General features: G+C 43.5%; 2 protein-coding genes across 4 annotated transcripts; one reads left to right on the top strand and one right to left on the bottom strand.

The window, feature by feature from the left end:
* The first annotated feature begins 53 nt into the window (after positions 1 to 53).
* On the top strand, positions 54 to 2329 carry ATP5MK (ATP synthase membrane subunit k). Of its 3 annotated transcripts, none has more exons than XM_040071018.2 (4): positions 54 to 161; positions 1094 to 1191; positions 1281 to 1376; positions 2237 to 2329. In XM_040071018.2, exons 2-3 carry the CDS (start codon positions 1105 to 1107, stop codon positions 1371 to 1373), a joined length of 180 nt encoding a protein of 59 aa, XP_039926952.1. In that variant the 5' UTR covers positions 54 to 161; positions 1094 to 1104; the 3' UTR covers positions 1374 to 1376; positions 2237 to 2329. The 3 variants fall into 3 exon arrangements, with proteins under 3 accessions (XP_039926952.1, XP_039926954.1, XP_039926953.1); XM_040071020.2 differs by lacking the exon at positions 54 to 161 and adding an exon at positions 244 to 472; XM_040071019.2 differs by lacking the exon at positions 54 to 161 and adding an exon at positions 245 to 467.
* A 1159-nt stretch (positions 2330 to 3488) lies between these two features.
* Positions 3489 to 14222, bottom strand: TAF5 (TATA-box binding protein associated factor 5). The gene is made up of 11 exons (XM_040071017.1): positions 13718 to 14222; positions 12345 to 12585; positions 10988 to 11303; positions 10165 to 10328; positions 9567 to 9702; positions 8943 to 9063; positions 8161 to 8290; positions 6946 to 7110; positions 5885 to 6062; positions 5564 to 5741; positions 3489 to 5298 (listed from the first exon to the last, which is right to left on the bottom strand). Exons 1-11 carry the CDS (start codon positions 14220 to 14222, stop codon positions 5081 to 5083), a joined length of 2352 nt encoding a protein of 783 aa, XP_039926951.1. The 3' UTR covers positions 3489 to 5080.
* Between the last annotated feature and the right edge of the window lie 371 nt (positions 14223 to 14593).

The following is a 14593-nucleotide window of genomic DNA, read 5'->3' as shown; positions in this document are numbered from 1 at the left end:
CCGCGCCTCAGCCTCCCGGCGGGGAGGGGGCGGGGCCAGGCCGCGCCCCGGGGGCCGCAGCCAATCGGCGTGCCCGGGGGCTGCGCGCGGCGCCTGCGGCCGCCATCTTGTGGGAGGGCACAGGCGAAGGGCAGAGCGGTGCGGGGACGGCGGCGGCCGAGGTACAGTGCCCGGGGTACGGTGCCCGGGGTCGGGTCCCGGTCCCAGCCCCAACCCGGAGTCGGGTCCTGTTCCTCCCGCGTGGGAGGGCGGCTCTCTGCAGCGCCGGGGCATCGCTTCATCCGCGGCGTCGCTTCCCTACGAATCCTGAGCGCTGCTTGTCCTTTTCCCGGCCTGACGCGAACGCGGGTCGCGAATGTAGGCGGGCAAGGGCACCGGGCTCCTCTGAAAAACAGGACTCGTGCTGTCACAGGGTGCCTTCCCGTCCTCGGAAGGGCGTCTCGGCTCTTGCCCAGGCTTCTGCATCGGTCAGGCACGAGAAAAGATGACCTTGGCTTCTCAAGTCTTTGCCGATAGTGTGTGGCAAGCGCTTAAAGGGGCTATTTCCTTAAGCTTTTTAACTATTGCACAGTGAGCCGAGCTAACGCTTACCTGGTTATACGACAGGGATAACGCTGCTGGATTGTGTTATCTAAGAGATGGATGAGCTATAGGAGCTGTGTTAGTGACCGCGGCTCCTGCAGTGCAGTTTCGTGTGTCTGCTGCAGGGGCACGGGAGGCTGCAGCATCTGCCGGGTTGGGGAACTGTGTCGGGTGTGGGGTGCCTTTGCGGGGAGGCAGAAGATAAGCAGCAAGTGTTTGTCCTAAATGCAACATCCTCTTCAGAAAAATATATTTCTAAATGTTAAAAAACCGCTCTGCTTTTATTGTGCAGTGAACCCTTTATTTGGTTATCTGCTCCCATCACCTGTACCTCAAGAGAGAATGCTCTGTATGTGCGTACTCCTTATGTATATTCACTACTAATCAAATGTCCTGAAAGCAGATTTAGGAGCAGACAATGGAATTATGAAGCTCAGTGTAGAGATTCGTTTGATTTTCCTTTTGATCCAAGTGACTTTAAATTAGTTAACTGTCCTGTACTCTTTGTTAGGACAAGTAGCCATGGCTGGCCATGACTCGGGATCTCAACACCAGTTCACTGGATTTCAGAAGTACTTCAATTCCTATACCATCATAGGCAGGAGGAATGTATGTATTACGTACATTGTTTTGTAGTCTTGTATAATGGCGTTATAGGGGCTTAGACTGAAACTTAAATTAACTTTTCTGTTTTCCAGTATGTAATAGCAACATACACGGGTGTTGCACTCCTTGTCTTGTATTTCAAGTTCAGGCCTAAAAAGCAAACTCCGGCTGTGACAGATAAGTAAAAGGTAAGTGGCTGATGTTCCTTCAGGACCAAAATGCTTTAATGCCAGCTCAGGAAGCAGTGACAAGGGACTAATTGCCAATAATGAAGTGTAATGAGAGACAGAAACACAGGCACATAGACTTCCTATTTACTATTTGAAACCTCAAATAAACTATAGCATCAACTTATTTGGGGGCATTCTGAATGAGGTGGGTTATTAAAGGCAGTGCAGAAGGTATGGGATACAGTATTCTTGTTCTCCTGACCTGGTAAATGGGACTAGGGTTGGGATGCGGAGAGGAATAGACGGATGTTGCAGCAAGATACGTTAAGCTTTGCCTATAAATATTAGATACCTCTGGTCAGTCCTTTTGCTGTAAAACCAGCTTGCTTTGTAGGTTATTGAAATAATGAAGTAGTACTTATGGTCGTATTTCTTGACTGTATTAGAATTCCAAGTAGAGGTTAATGCAGTCTGTTAAAACCTTCATTTGAATGGAGTAAACGAGCACTATATGATGGAATGGTGTATGTTACACACATGATTATTCAAGGCCCAAGCAGAAGTGACTGGACTTGTATAGCTACAACCAAGTGTTACAAAATTTTGGAGTCACTTTCAAATATAGAATTTTCACCAAAATGGCATTTTGGCAAAACCTATGGGCTGTCCTCATAGCCTGAAGTCATAGCCTGAAGAAAGGGGTATAAAAACAATAAGCTTTAGCATTGTTGTTGTGTGTTAAGGGGACATCAGTCACTTCTTCCTGGGTGTGCTGAAATCTGGCTGCTCGTAGCTAAAATAGTTTGTGCTTGGTGCAGGGGGATGCTCAGTTAACATTGTGCAAGAATTGCTATGTTTGACCTTTCTTCTCTTGGCAGGTTCCTGGCATGTCTGAACCTCCAATCTGTGTCAATGTAATGCAAGCTGATGACCTGTTGTGGCTAATAAAATATAAATAATTACTTGTTTTATTGGAAGTGTGAAATGGTCCAAAAAAGCTAAAGTGTAGTACTTCTCATTTTTCCTCCTTTGTCAGAAATAGTTGCTTGTAGCAGAGATGGAGCATCTGATTGTGTCATTACTGTCTTAACTCAGCTGCTGATGTAACACGTCCTAAAGTGTTCTGAGCACCAGGCAGTAACCTAGGAAGGACCTCAGCTGCACAGCTATAACTCTGCACAGAGAGAGACGTGTGGAGCTGATCCAGGCATCTCCACACGTCTGTGTCACAGCTTGGATGGTTTGCAGCCACCTGGGTGCTCCCACTTTTTGCATTCCAAACTAGTAGCTTACATGGAAACCATGACATCTTCTGCCTCAGTTGTCTGTATTTTGCACAGAACCTCTTTGGGTTTGATGGAAAACCTCTGAAAGTAGGCTGACCCAGTTATGGTATTTGAGCTTTTCTGTTACTGGCTTCTCTTGTGGAGGGGAGAAGGAAAATGGTTAGCCTGCTGATGTTAAGCTCCCGTAACTCTGCACATTCATAAACAGTGACCCAAATAGTCCAGTGCTTACTTTCCCTGTCTCTTGTGAAAGGAGGTGTTCTACCACAGTTAGGTGTGTGCAGCCTCCTCCCTGCCCAACACTAAAATCTGTCTATCCAATTCTCCAGTGTCTTTCTGTAGCTCAACAGTTGGTACCTTCCTTAGGTGTCACAGCAGTGCTGATGTGGCTTCTGCCAACAGCAGGGGTTGAACCATGCTAAAGCCCGCAAATACCCTTCCCAAACTGAGGGCAGCAGGAGGTAGGAATGATTGCTGGAAAAAAATGGAAAAAATAATTACAGGGTCTTGATGCTCTCTCTACTTCATTTTTTTTCTTAAAGCCATTTTTGTACATGCTGAACAAATTGGTCATCTTTTCCTCCTGAGTGTTTGCATTGATGGCTTCAGCTGCTTTTAATTCCTCCACTGAAGAATGGTGCCTGTTAAGAGTGTAATAATCTCAGGAGCTAGAACCAGTTGCCTTTCTTTAGAACAAGATTTACAGGGAATGGCTACTCATCAACTTAAATCTTTCTGATTACTTTGTTTCTCTTAGCAGAGTTGTCACAGTTACAAACTGCTCTTGCTTCCATTGTTGCCATTAAGGGACGTAAATATCTCCTTGTAACATATAGACACAAACTATGTTGTTTTAGTATTTATTATAATATCAAAAGTATAAAACTGTACAAAACACAAAGGCAGAATGTGGCAGTGTTTTCTTTAAGCTGTCAAAAATTGTACTTAAAACATAACCGGTCATCTTGAGAACTAGGAAATTTTCATTGAGGTATCATTACACAAAAAAAAAATCAAAATAATTTTTACCCTTTTTTCTTTGAAGAAAATGTCTAGGTGTCCTAGTGAATTTTCCACACTATTTTGATGTGTAATGCCTGTAGTATAGCTTTACTCTTAAGAGTTAGAGCAAGACAAGAGATGAAAGGGGAGGTAGTTCTCCATTTACTTGACCTCAGAAATTACAAGTCTTGTTTTTATTTTCATTAGAGAGCCAGTAGATTGTTCAAGTGTCCAGATCTTTACTGTGAAATAATAAGGAAGACAAAACAGATTTCTCTGCACAAATCTTGTTAGAGGTTAAGAACAAAAACCAACCCAAACCCAAGCTGCACTGGACCTGGCCTTTGGTGGTGGTGTTTTCGGTTCAAAGACACTGAAATTCTTCCCAGTGTTCTGCATTTTTTACTCTTAGAGTAAAAACAGCTTTATTGGTAGTCCAGGAAGACTCACTGGGTACAATCTTGTGGACAGGAATTGTCACTCAGCAGACAAACTGGCCTTTCAAAAGCAAGCATCCATTTATCATTTTGTGCTGCTTTAATGTTTCAAGTTCTTGGCTAGTTTTGCCAGTTTTTTATGTTAAACCTTATGCAAAAAGGATAGAGGTTATTAATGTTCTTTTACATCTAATACAAAGTAAAGGGTTTAAGTCCACTTTTTTAATAGTGACTGTTTCAGCTGTGCATCAGTCACCCATTTTTATTTTCTCATACAATAAAGTATGAAAGTAAATAAAGCTCACATTGCGCTTCTGGTTGCTTATCACACTGACAGCACTGGCTACCTTTGAAAACAGTAACAAGATCTGTGTTTCTGACACCTCAAAAGAGCACGAGTTTGAAATCTTTTCAGGACTTAGTACTTGGCTGCATAAAAACTGTGCACGGAGCTTCACGGCAGTTCCCCAAAAGCATCTGGCTGTCGGGCCCACTCCGTCAATGCCCTGGTTGTTGCTGTGATGTCACCACACCTGCTGCCCAGCCCAGGCTGTAGTGAATCAAACTACATTCTTCTTGCTTGAAAATGGACAGTTTTGCTTGTGGTTGAGACTGATGAAACATTTGCTAACCATAAATTAAGTGCTTTAAAAAAAATCTGAGAACACATGTAAAGGTTGCTAACTTCTCGCAAGTTTCAGCAGAGCTCAGTACCACCTCTGGGAAGAGATGGCTCGTTTCATATGTACATATCTATGTCACCAAAAGCACCACAAACAGTTCCTTTTACAGCCATGATGTCTTGTCAATCTCCAACGTTTTCAAACTGCAGATAAATATGAAACAGCAGAACTGAGAAACGCTGCTTGCATTAATTACAGTTTCATACTCCTTGCAATGGACTCACGGGGTCCTTCTGTTCAAGACATTCCCTCTCGTGTCACATCCTGAGGTCACTGCTGCAATGACTTGGCACAGTCAGTCTCAGCTTCCTGATCTACTGTGAGCTGTAGGCTCCCGCAGCCAGCAGCAGGTTCCTGCGTGTGAAATGGAGATGAACAACTGGCGTTGATTTGGTCATGTATGTGCCCAGTAGCAAGTCCTGTGAGTTTTCAGGCAAGTTTATGTGTCCAGTGGCTGTAGTAAAGTCATCGGTTTCTAAATCTTCAAATGCCTTCACAGCATCCCACAGACGAACTGTGTTATCCATTGAACCTAAAAACAACAAAAACCCCCCACAGTTTAAAGTATTTTAACAATAAGATGGTATATAAAAAACGGTTCTGGGGAGAAATTAACAGAAATTAAAGCTCAGAAAGCGAAAGACTGTAGCAAGCTGAATGCACGCCTAGAAGTTACCAGTCCTTGCTGCTTTTGCAAAGCAAGTGATTCTACTTTGTCTTTCTCAATTTAAGGAACTAATTATATCATTCCTCTTCAGAATTACAATGGACACTTCACTGTTCCTGGTGAATTTTACCTGATGCTAAAATCTCCCCATCCCTACTGAATCTGAGCGCGTAGATAGTGTCAGTGTGCCCTTTCAATTCGCCAACCATCAAGCCATGTCCAATATCCCACAGCAGAACTCTTCCATCTGTTGCTCCAGTAGCCAGGAATCGTCCATTAGGAGAAAATGCCAATGAATGAATTGGTCCCTAAAACAGACATGGGAAGGCAGCAAAACAAGTTAATTAAATCTAGTCACATTCAGTCAGTCAAGCTGTGTTCAGAACAGAACAGTTTAGAATCTCAGCACAGAAATAAAATCATTTTCACACTGTCAGTGATCTGCCTTTACCTTATGTCCAGTGAATATTCTTACACAATTCCCATTCAAAACATCCCAGAGCCTTATAGTCCTGTCTGCTGAGCCTGTAGCAATATAGTTGGAGTTTGGATGAAATCGGGTACATGTCACATCTGCAAGGTGGCCAGCAAAGATCCGTAATGGCTGGTAGTGATCTGTTGCCCACAGACTGAAAAGAAAAGCTTTATTAATATAAGAACCCTAAAAAAGTTCTCTATCTGATGGAGCAGCTCTAGAGGAAGCCACAAAAATGCTCAGAGGGCTGAAGTATCTGCAGTGGGGAAAGGATAACAGTTTAGCCTGGAGAAGAGTCAGCTCTGGGGAGATTTTGTTGTGGCCTTTCAGTACTTAAAAGGAGATTAGAAGAAAGATGGGGATAGACATTTTATCCGGGCCTATTGCAACAGGACAAGGGATAGTGATTTTGAACTAAAGGAAGGTAGATTTAGCCTAGATAAAAGGAAGAGATTTTTTACAATGAGGGTAGTGAAATACCCAGGTTGTCCAGAGAGGTGGGAGATGCCCTCTCTGGATACATTCAAGGTCAGGTTGGATGGGGCTCTGAGCAGCCTGCACTAGTTTAAGATATCCCTGCTCAATGCAGGGCTGTTGGACTAGACGGCCTTTAAAGGTCCCTTCCAACCCAGACTGTTCCATGGTTCTATGATCTGTTGCATAGTGAGGAAAAAAAAAAAAAGTTATTGTGGGGTGATTTCTTATGGGTCAGTTTATTGAATTAGCAGCATGTTTTTTGGAAAAACATACTTTTCAGAATGGAGAAATAAAGAATATTCTCTCAAGTTGTTCAACAATTAGAAGAGAATACCTCTAATCAGAGGGTCACTTAGGAGGACATCTCTTTAGTCATCAGATAATGTAGTATGTGTTGGAAAAAAATAGAAAAACTGCACTAAAACATTTGTTCAGTATTTAAATTGACATAAAATTTATTTTCAGTAATAGAGTAGGCAAGAGTATATCAGCTAATGACTTTCAGGGTTGATCCACCACAAATTGCCCCAGACAAGTAAAAAACACATGCAGTTTCTTACCGAGCCACTCTGTCGTGTCCCCCAGACACAAAGTAATAACCATAAGGAGAGAACTGTGTATCCCAGACTGGATAATTGTGTCCTTTATACCCCACCAAACATGTGAATGTTTGGAGACTCCACAATCTCACAGTGCCATCCTCAGAACAGGACAACAGATAGTTCCTGTCACAGGAGAAAGTATAGCATATAACATATCAAACTCACAAGGGGCTGTATAAATGTTGCATAAACATTCTGAGATGTCCATGATAGAAGTGTCCCCTCAGCAGCACCAGTTTGGCATGTCACCCATAAATCAGCATTTCAGTGCAGTAAGCAACAATAACCAATTCCAGCAGAACTCAGTCCTACGCCCTTATGCAAAAAAAAGAGATGATCTGACATCAAAGATTTATTCTGATGGCACTTAATACTGAGGGGAACGAGGGGAAAAAAAAAACAAAACAAAAAAACCACACCACAGAGGAGGTGTTTATTCAGGAATTCCAGTTACATTAAAAAATTACTAGTAAACTGCTACACTATATTATTTTTTTTAACAAGATCTTCTATTGCAACTCTGAACAAAATTTCATGATTCCCTGAAAGAGAGTTCATATAATATTCTCATTCTCAATTAATAATTATAGCCTATATTTGTTCCACACAAAGTTTACTTCTCACCTGTATTTCTGTGGTGGCTGTTTCCTGACTAAACACAAGCAAAAGCAAAACCTGAGACATTTAAACCTCTTTTCCACTGTCCATACTCTCATCATTACGCAAAGGTTTAAAATCTCTTAAAGATACTGTTCCATACATTCTGAAAATAAAGTCTCAACGGACTATGAGAAACTTGAAGTGCAATGATGTGCTACTGAGACTAAGTTTTGCAACACTTTACATTATATCAGTGCTGCAGTATTTTTCCTCTCTATATATCAGTTAGTTAAAACCCAGCTTAAACTACAATTTGCAAAACTTTAGTTTTGCCATCTAAGTCCTAACTCCCAAAAAGGGGGCTGGTATTCTCAGCTATAGTTGATTTCAGTAATAGCTGACAGAGCTCAATACCCTGAACTTTATGAGCATTTACACAGTTTCTTACAAGCTGTATGAGCAAGAATTGCTTTAACCTGGAAAAAGCTGCATTAAGAATTATGTTCTCATTGACTGGCATGCAATTAAAACTGAAGACAAGCAAACAAACTAGTTAGCTTGTAAACTTTTTACCTATCAGGACTGAAGCTGGTGCCATAGACAGGTCCACTGTGACCATATAAAATCTTCAACTCACTTGCTGTTTTCTCATCCATGATCCTCTCCAAGACATCATCTGATTCTTTGTCAATGAGACTGAGGTCTGCAAGATTTCAAAGTTCATGTATCAGAATAACTGTCAGAAGTTCAATGATAAAGGTCATCATGACATCATCTCAGTTAACTATCAAGATTAAGAAATGTTTCCACAGTATCCAGCTTCAACCACAACACGTTGCTACACAAAAAAAAAAAAAAAAAAGAAGCAGGCAGCAGGCTGGTTTCCATGAATTTGTGTAGGTGATTAGCTAAGAACATTCTTTTCCAGCCTTCTCAGAGTTGCCTCCTATCCTTCCCTCCATGGTACCTCTAGTCTCTCCCCTAGGTCACCTAACCCCAACTATTATACCCTATAGTCACCATCCATTTAAGAAGCAAGATGGCTAGTTCCACACTAGTTATGCCTAGTTCCAGACCAGTTATGGCTAGTTCCACACTAGTTATGACTAGTTCCAAGCTCTGTGCACTGACCACCTCATAGCAGGTGTACATCACCAGATTTCTCATTCCTTTAAAACTGTTTCTAATGGTAGCATGCAAGATGTAATCATGTATCCATGCACATATTGTTTCTTCAAAGTGAAACATCTAACCACTGCAGCCAACTCTCCTCCCACAGGTATCTTCCCTGTTCAGGCAGAACACAAATGTCACAAGTTATGTATGCTTCTATTAAGTGTTATTGTCTTAATTACCTGCAGCTGTTTTCACACTACGTAGCTTCTTTGGAGTCACGGACCACACTCTGACAGTAGAGTCAGCAAAGCCTCCTACAATCATGCTGGAGTCATCGGTAATATCCACTGCAGTCAGACCCTACACACAAAATATCCAGTTATATTATTTCCATCTCTCATGATAGACTGCAAAGATGACAAAATTCTAAGAACTATCAAAAAGGTAATTAGAGTCATTTACAAAAATAGAGAGAATTACTGCAGGATAAACATAAACACACACAAATTCTTGCCCCATTAAAAATAAAGCTTTATGTATGAAGTACAGTCAGTAGTGACAAAGAGTATTGCTTTCCAGTACTCTAGTGCAAAGCATCTACTGTGTTCTGCAGGAAACACTTAGGACAGGAAAAGTGAAAGAAGAAATTATGGCAAAATCCAAGCAAAACAAGGAACACGGACATTTTATAGTTTAAGGAGTCTTTGAAGAGAATTTTGAACATTTTGGAACATAAACTTTGCAATGCTTAATCCAAACACTCCAATTACCCCTGCGAACACTGTTACGTCTTTTTTCTTAAGCAAAAGTGATGCTCACAATTTTGATTCTCTTGCCCATATTACCCAAACTCTTTTACCAACCTGGTAAGCATTTAGGAATGTGTAGAAACAGATGGAGGGCAAGCACTCTGGTCCAAGACGCACTCGCCTCGCAGCTTCCTTCATATTCATTACTTTATCCAGCTTGTCAGAGTCTTTCAGTTCTGGCAGAGGAATTCTACACAAGAAGCACACATTTGTACAAAGTAAAAGCACCTTCCTTACTGTTAATCCAAACAAAGAAAGTGAAAACTCAACATGCAACCCCATACCTCAGTATTCAAATAAGAAAAAAGATTTAGAAAAAATGAAAGACTATGTAGAAGACTAACTGATAAGAAAGAGCCAGAAGCTTTCAGAATTTCAGACAGGTACTGGAACAAGATAAACAATTCAGTATGACCTCAAAAGATTAGTGGGTAACCAAGTAAAATTTCATCAAGGGAAATCTAGATTGACTTGATGGGCAATGACAGAGGGTTATATGCTAAGGGTTCCATGACCTTCCTTAGAAGACTTACAGCTAAATCTGTGTATAGCCAAAATGATAAAAATGCCATTGAGAGAAGAGCCAGAGAAGCAGATTTCACTTGACAAGACTGGATTTTAAAGACTCCTCTACGCATCATTTCCTTGGTACCTGTTTTGGGGAGGAGCATTAGGGTCCTGTTTTTTACTTTTTGACCCTACATTATCTTTTTTTGGTTTTTTCTTCTTTGGCTTTCCTTCCTCATTTTCTCCTTCTTCATCTTCATCATCCAAAGGCACATCAAACTCTGGTTCTTTCAATAAGCCAAAGAAAACCTACAAGGCAATAAAAAAAAACCACACAAGACAAAACAGTAATTGCCGTTCTTACTGAAAACGAAATTTTTTAATGGTAACTTTTCAATGTAGTAGTCCAAGCAATAGACCTGCCCCTTTAAAGCAGCTCTGTTTAATATTACAGCATGTATTACTGCTTAGCCCAAAAGGAATGTAGTACATGTTCTGGTTTGCCCAGCCAACTGATCTGGACTACTGTAAGTTCTCCCACCATCTCTTAGCCCTTGCTTAAAGCGGAATCCCCACCCTACCTCATTTATTTGTATAGTACTGTGGTTCTACACACACAGCTCTTCTAGTAGCAACTGGTAGCAAGGCAAAATTACTATCTGTTGTACAAAGAGCAAGCCAAATAGTCAGGTGTTTTAAAACTCCAGAGTAATCAACGAGTGAGTTTAAACTTAGTCCAGTGAGATGAACACAAGGTTGTCTCTCAAAAGGGTTCAGCAGTTTCATCCACCTGACAGCAATACATCTTGATCTCTCTACTTCTGTCAATACCTGTTCGTAAATTCTCTTCCTTTGTTCTGTTCATGCTGTCTTTTAAGATGTCAAGTTACGATTGTCAATCTATACTAAGGTATCTCCCTGAAAAATCAGGGAGATTTGTAAAAAATGCAATAATCTTTGTCTCCTACCTTTGCTTTATTAGCCTCTCGTTTTGCCTCCCCAGCCAAGCTTCCAACCATAGCATCTATCTGTTGTTTACTGCGAGGCATTCCATCAAAGATATCAATGTAAAGATGCTCCTGAACAATGTTCCAGATCTGATTGTTCTGCTTTTCCTGAAGATGCCTCTTCAGGAGCTGGTAGGAATCACGAGAAATGCGCAGCACAAACTTGCTTGTTCGAAAATCCAGCATGGTCTCGTTACCTCTCATATGTTCTTTTTTTGTTAAGCTTGACAATACACGCAGGTCATCCTGGTAATAGCACTCCTGATCCCCATGAAATCTATTGAAACAATTTAAGATATGATAAAAGGTATACTTACTCAACTTGTTATAAAATAGTTGTGGCAAGGGACATTTTAACTATTTCCAGAACCATTTGAAGGGAAACAGTTACCCTTTTCGACTGAAGTGTTTCACAATTGGGCTGATTCCACAAAACAAACTAAATTCTATTTTCTTTTCAAGTGATAAACAAGTGAAACATAGTAAAAGTACAGAAAGTTATAGATTAGCCAGAAATTAATTTCTTTAAGCTCATTTGAAGAATTTCAATGTACATGCTGTGATATCAGCAAATACTTATAGCATTCATTATTTCGGCATCTCAGTGCAATCTTCCAGTGGTAAAAGCTGTCCCCACAATCTTTCCCCAAAGATGCAAAATCTTTTCATTGATACTTTTGCAGCAAGGAGCCCATCAGCACACCATTGACATGGTTCAAACTCTGCCAATGCACAGTTCAATAGTTTGCACATCATTCTAACAGGAGATTGGAAACAAATTTAAGAAGTTACTACAACCTATGGCACTGTTACTTCAGAGTTCAAATCTCTTCAAATTCAGAGAAGAAAAATAATACATACCCATGTATACATATACAAATCTATGCTACTATAGCTCACAAAATAATGCATGTGTTACCCTGGTTTTTCTGAGTTTCTTTATTAGCCTTTTGATTTTCATAAATGGAGTCAGATCTTCTAGTTACTGTAGAATATTAGAGCAGTTTTTCTACCTTTCCCACAGAAGTAATATAAACAAATCCTTTGTTTTTCATTCTCTGTCTATTGTTTGCGTATTTCTAACCTGAAAACAATTGTAACTGACAATTCGTCTGGCCACTGAGGCTGAGGGGTAGAAACCCCAAAAAGCCAATCTTCTGCTAGACCCACAAATGTATAAAAAGTAAAAGAATAAACAAAGGGGTCTCTTCTCTCCGCTCTTTCAGCTGGGAGCTGGATCAGAGGAACCTCTGCGAAAATCTCTTGTCTGCGTGTGATTTCTTTGTGTGTCTCGGTGACATGCATGAAAATTAATTACCTTTCAAAAAAAGACTTTGCCTCACTCTCATGTTGATTGTAGACCAATTCCAAGTACATGTGCACGAAGAGAGGATAAAAGAGCTGAGACAATTCTGCCCGGTGACAGTCCAGGGAGCACTCGATGAAGTGTTTCAACCCGCTGTAGTACTCCTCGTACAGCGTCGGGTCCCCTTGCTGGTTGTAGGCCGACAGCACCGCGCTCACGTCCGGCTGATCCTCCACAACCACCGCGCTTCCCACTGCAAAAGCACCAGGCAACAACAGCTGCTCAGACAGTCTGGAAGAGCCAGCAAACAAACAGCTCACAACCCCCAGTCAGGTGAGCAAAACCCAGCACCGAGTCTAAACAATACAGGTGAGAGCACACTGGTCCAGCAGCCAATTCTCTCCAGCAGTTTTTTGGACTTTCCCTGCCAACAGTTGCCTGTAAGGTAGGCACTTAGAGCCAAAGTCAGCCAGGATTTTAAATGTAAAGGAAAAAGCCACTAACATCACCACAATGAGTTATTTTACTGCTAGGGCTAGAAACTCTTAAACAAGGAGCAGAATGTAAGACATACCCACTATAATTATTTTGATTCCAGTAAACAAGCAAGTTAAGTAGACTAAGTGAACAATTCACCAAGATCACCACACAAACATCACAGAGCAGGGACACTTAACACTCTGGCCATTCTGTTCTACACAGCAGTTGTTACACACTTCCATTGTTTTGTCTTTTATATAAAAACAATCATATTTGGTGATGTCAGGAACAAGCTGACTTTATGCTGTACACTCACTGGAACTCAGACTAGCAGTTCCTGAAATTCAGTAAAGCTGCTCACAGAACACCTTGATTAACAACACTTAGAATTGAATTATCCAAAGGACATCTCAACTACTCAGAAACTCGACAAAGAAATGCAGAAAGCCTCATCTACAAATATCCCATGGCTCCTTCACCAAAACGCAGCCTGTACATCAGACCTCCGTTCTCATCCCTGTGTCCAGACCCGGGACAATCCCCAACAACTACGATGGAAACCTCCTGCTTCTGCTACTCTATCGGTTGTGATGGCACACAAAGACAACTAGGAGCACTTCTCGCTTCACGGCGCTCCCTACAAATGCGAGAGACACCCTGTCCTTGGTCCCTTGCTTCAGGAGATTCGGATTTCTCCACGGATTTTATGGGGAAGTGAGACGTCCAGGGACCTCCCGGAATGCCGGGGTAGACTCTCGGTGGCACCGAGAACCTGACACCGACCCTCGTGTCCCAGCATAACGGAGAGCCCCCGACGCTGCGAGGAACACACGGGCTCCCCACATCCAACCCGGCGGGTTCCCGCCGAGAGGAGGGACCGACCCCGCAGCCCCCGCGGGCCTCACCTTTTCCCGGCGGCACGGCGGCAACCGCAGCCACCCCGGGGCTGGAAGTCGCGACAGTGGCGACGTTGCCTCCGATGGCGACGGCGACAGCGCTGGTGCCCCGGCCGAGCAGCGCCTCGCCGGAGTCCGCGTCGCTGCCCGAGCCCCCCAGGAGCCCGGCGCTGGCGGGGCTGAGGGCGGCGGCACCCAGGTCGTCGCCAAGCAGGCGGGCTTCGCGACGCAGGATCTCCTCGGACTCGCGGAGGTTGCTGCGCCGCAGGAACTGCAGTACGGCCACCAGCGTCTGCCGGTCCAGTGCCGCCGGGGAGGCGGCCGGGCCCGGCGCCGCGGGCTTAGGGGGTGCCGCATCCCCACCGGCTCCCGCTGCCTCTCCCTCCGCCGCGGCGGCCGGGACGGCGGCGGGAGCGGCGGCGGGAGGCACCGCGGGCGGCGGCGGCGGCGTCCCCGCCTCGGGGTCCGGCTGCGCCGCCGCTACCTCAGCCGGCTCCTCATGCAGCGCCGCCATCTTGCGCTGCCTTCCATTCGCCGGCGGCGCACGGCCGCCGCCAGGCGCTGCAGTCCTTGCGACAGTGAGGGCAAAGGAAGGGCACTGCTGCCGCTGCCTCCGCAGGCGCGCGCGGCTTCGTTTTGCGACGCTGGCGGAAGCGCTTTGTGGCAGCGCGGCGCCGTGAGGGGCGAGGGGTTGTGTGGGCGCTGCGGGGCTCAAGGAGCTCCCTGGAGTAGACCAAGGATGGCCTTGGGACTGTGTGCCCTGTGTGCCCTGACGGGCCGGTCGCCCAGTTAATAACGCTGAGTTGTCCAGGTATTTCTAATACTGCTTCTTTCAATCGTGTCTGTTAAACCGAGATTTGGTGATAACTTCTCGAAAGGCTGAGA

The sequence above is a fragment of the Hirundo rustica genome, chromosome 8, assembly GCF_015227805.2.
Source record: "Hirundo rustica isolate bHirRus1 chromosome 8, bHirRus1.pri.v3, whole genome shotgun sequence".
NCBI classification, from domain to species: domain Eukaryota; kingdom Metazoa; phylum Chordata; class Aves; order Passeriformes; family Hirundinidae; genus Hirundo; species Hirundo rustica.
This window is presented reverse-complemented; position numbering and strand designations above follow the sequence as displayed.

What these genes read in the sequence shown, in the direction of transcription:
- ATP5MK (XM_040071018.2), top strand. Translation starts at nt 1,105, where the DNA reads ATGGCTGGCCATGACTCGGGATCTCAACACCAGTTCACTGGATTTCAG. An exon ending in CCATCATAGGCAGGAGGAAT is followed by an intron (nt 1,192 to 1,280) that starts GTATGTATTACG and finishes TCTGTTTTCCAG; the next exon opens with TATGTAATAGCAACATACAC.
- TAF5 (XM_040071017.1), bottom strand. Translation starts at nt 14,222, where the DNA reads ATGGCGGCGCTGCATGAGGAGCCGGCTGAGGTAGCGGCGGCGCAGCCG. An exon ending in GCAAAGTCTTTTTTTGAAAG is followed by an intron (nt 11,304 to 12,344) that starts GTAATTAATTTT and finishes TTGTTTCAATAG; the next exon opens with ATTTCATGGGGATCAGGAGT. An exon ending in GAATATTCACTGGACATAAG is followed by an intron (nt 5,742 to 5,884) that starts GTAAAGGCAGAT and finishes TGTCTGTTTTAG; the next exon opens with GGACCAATTCATTCATTGGC.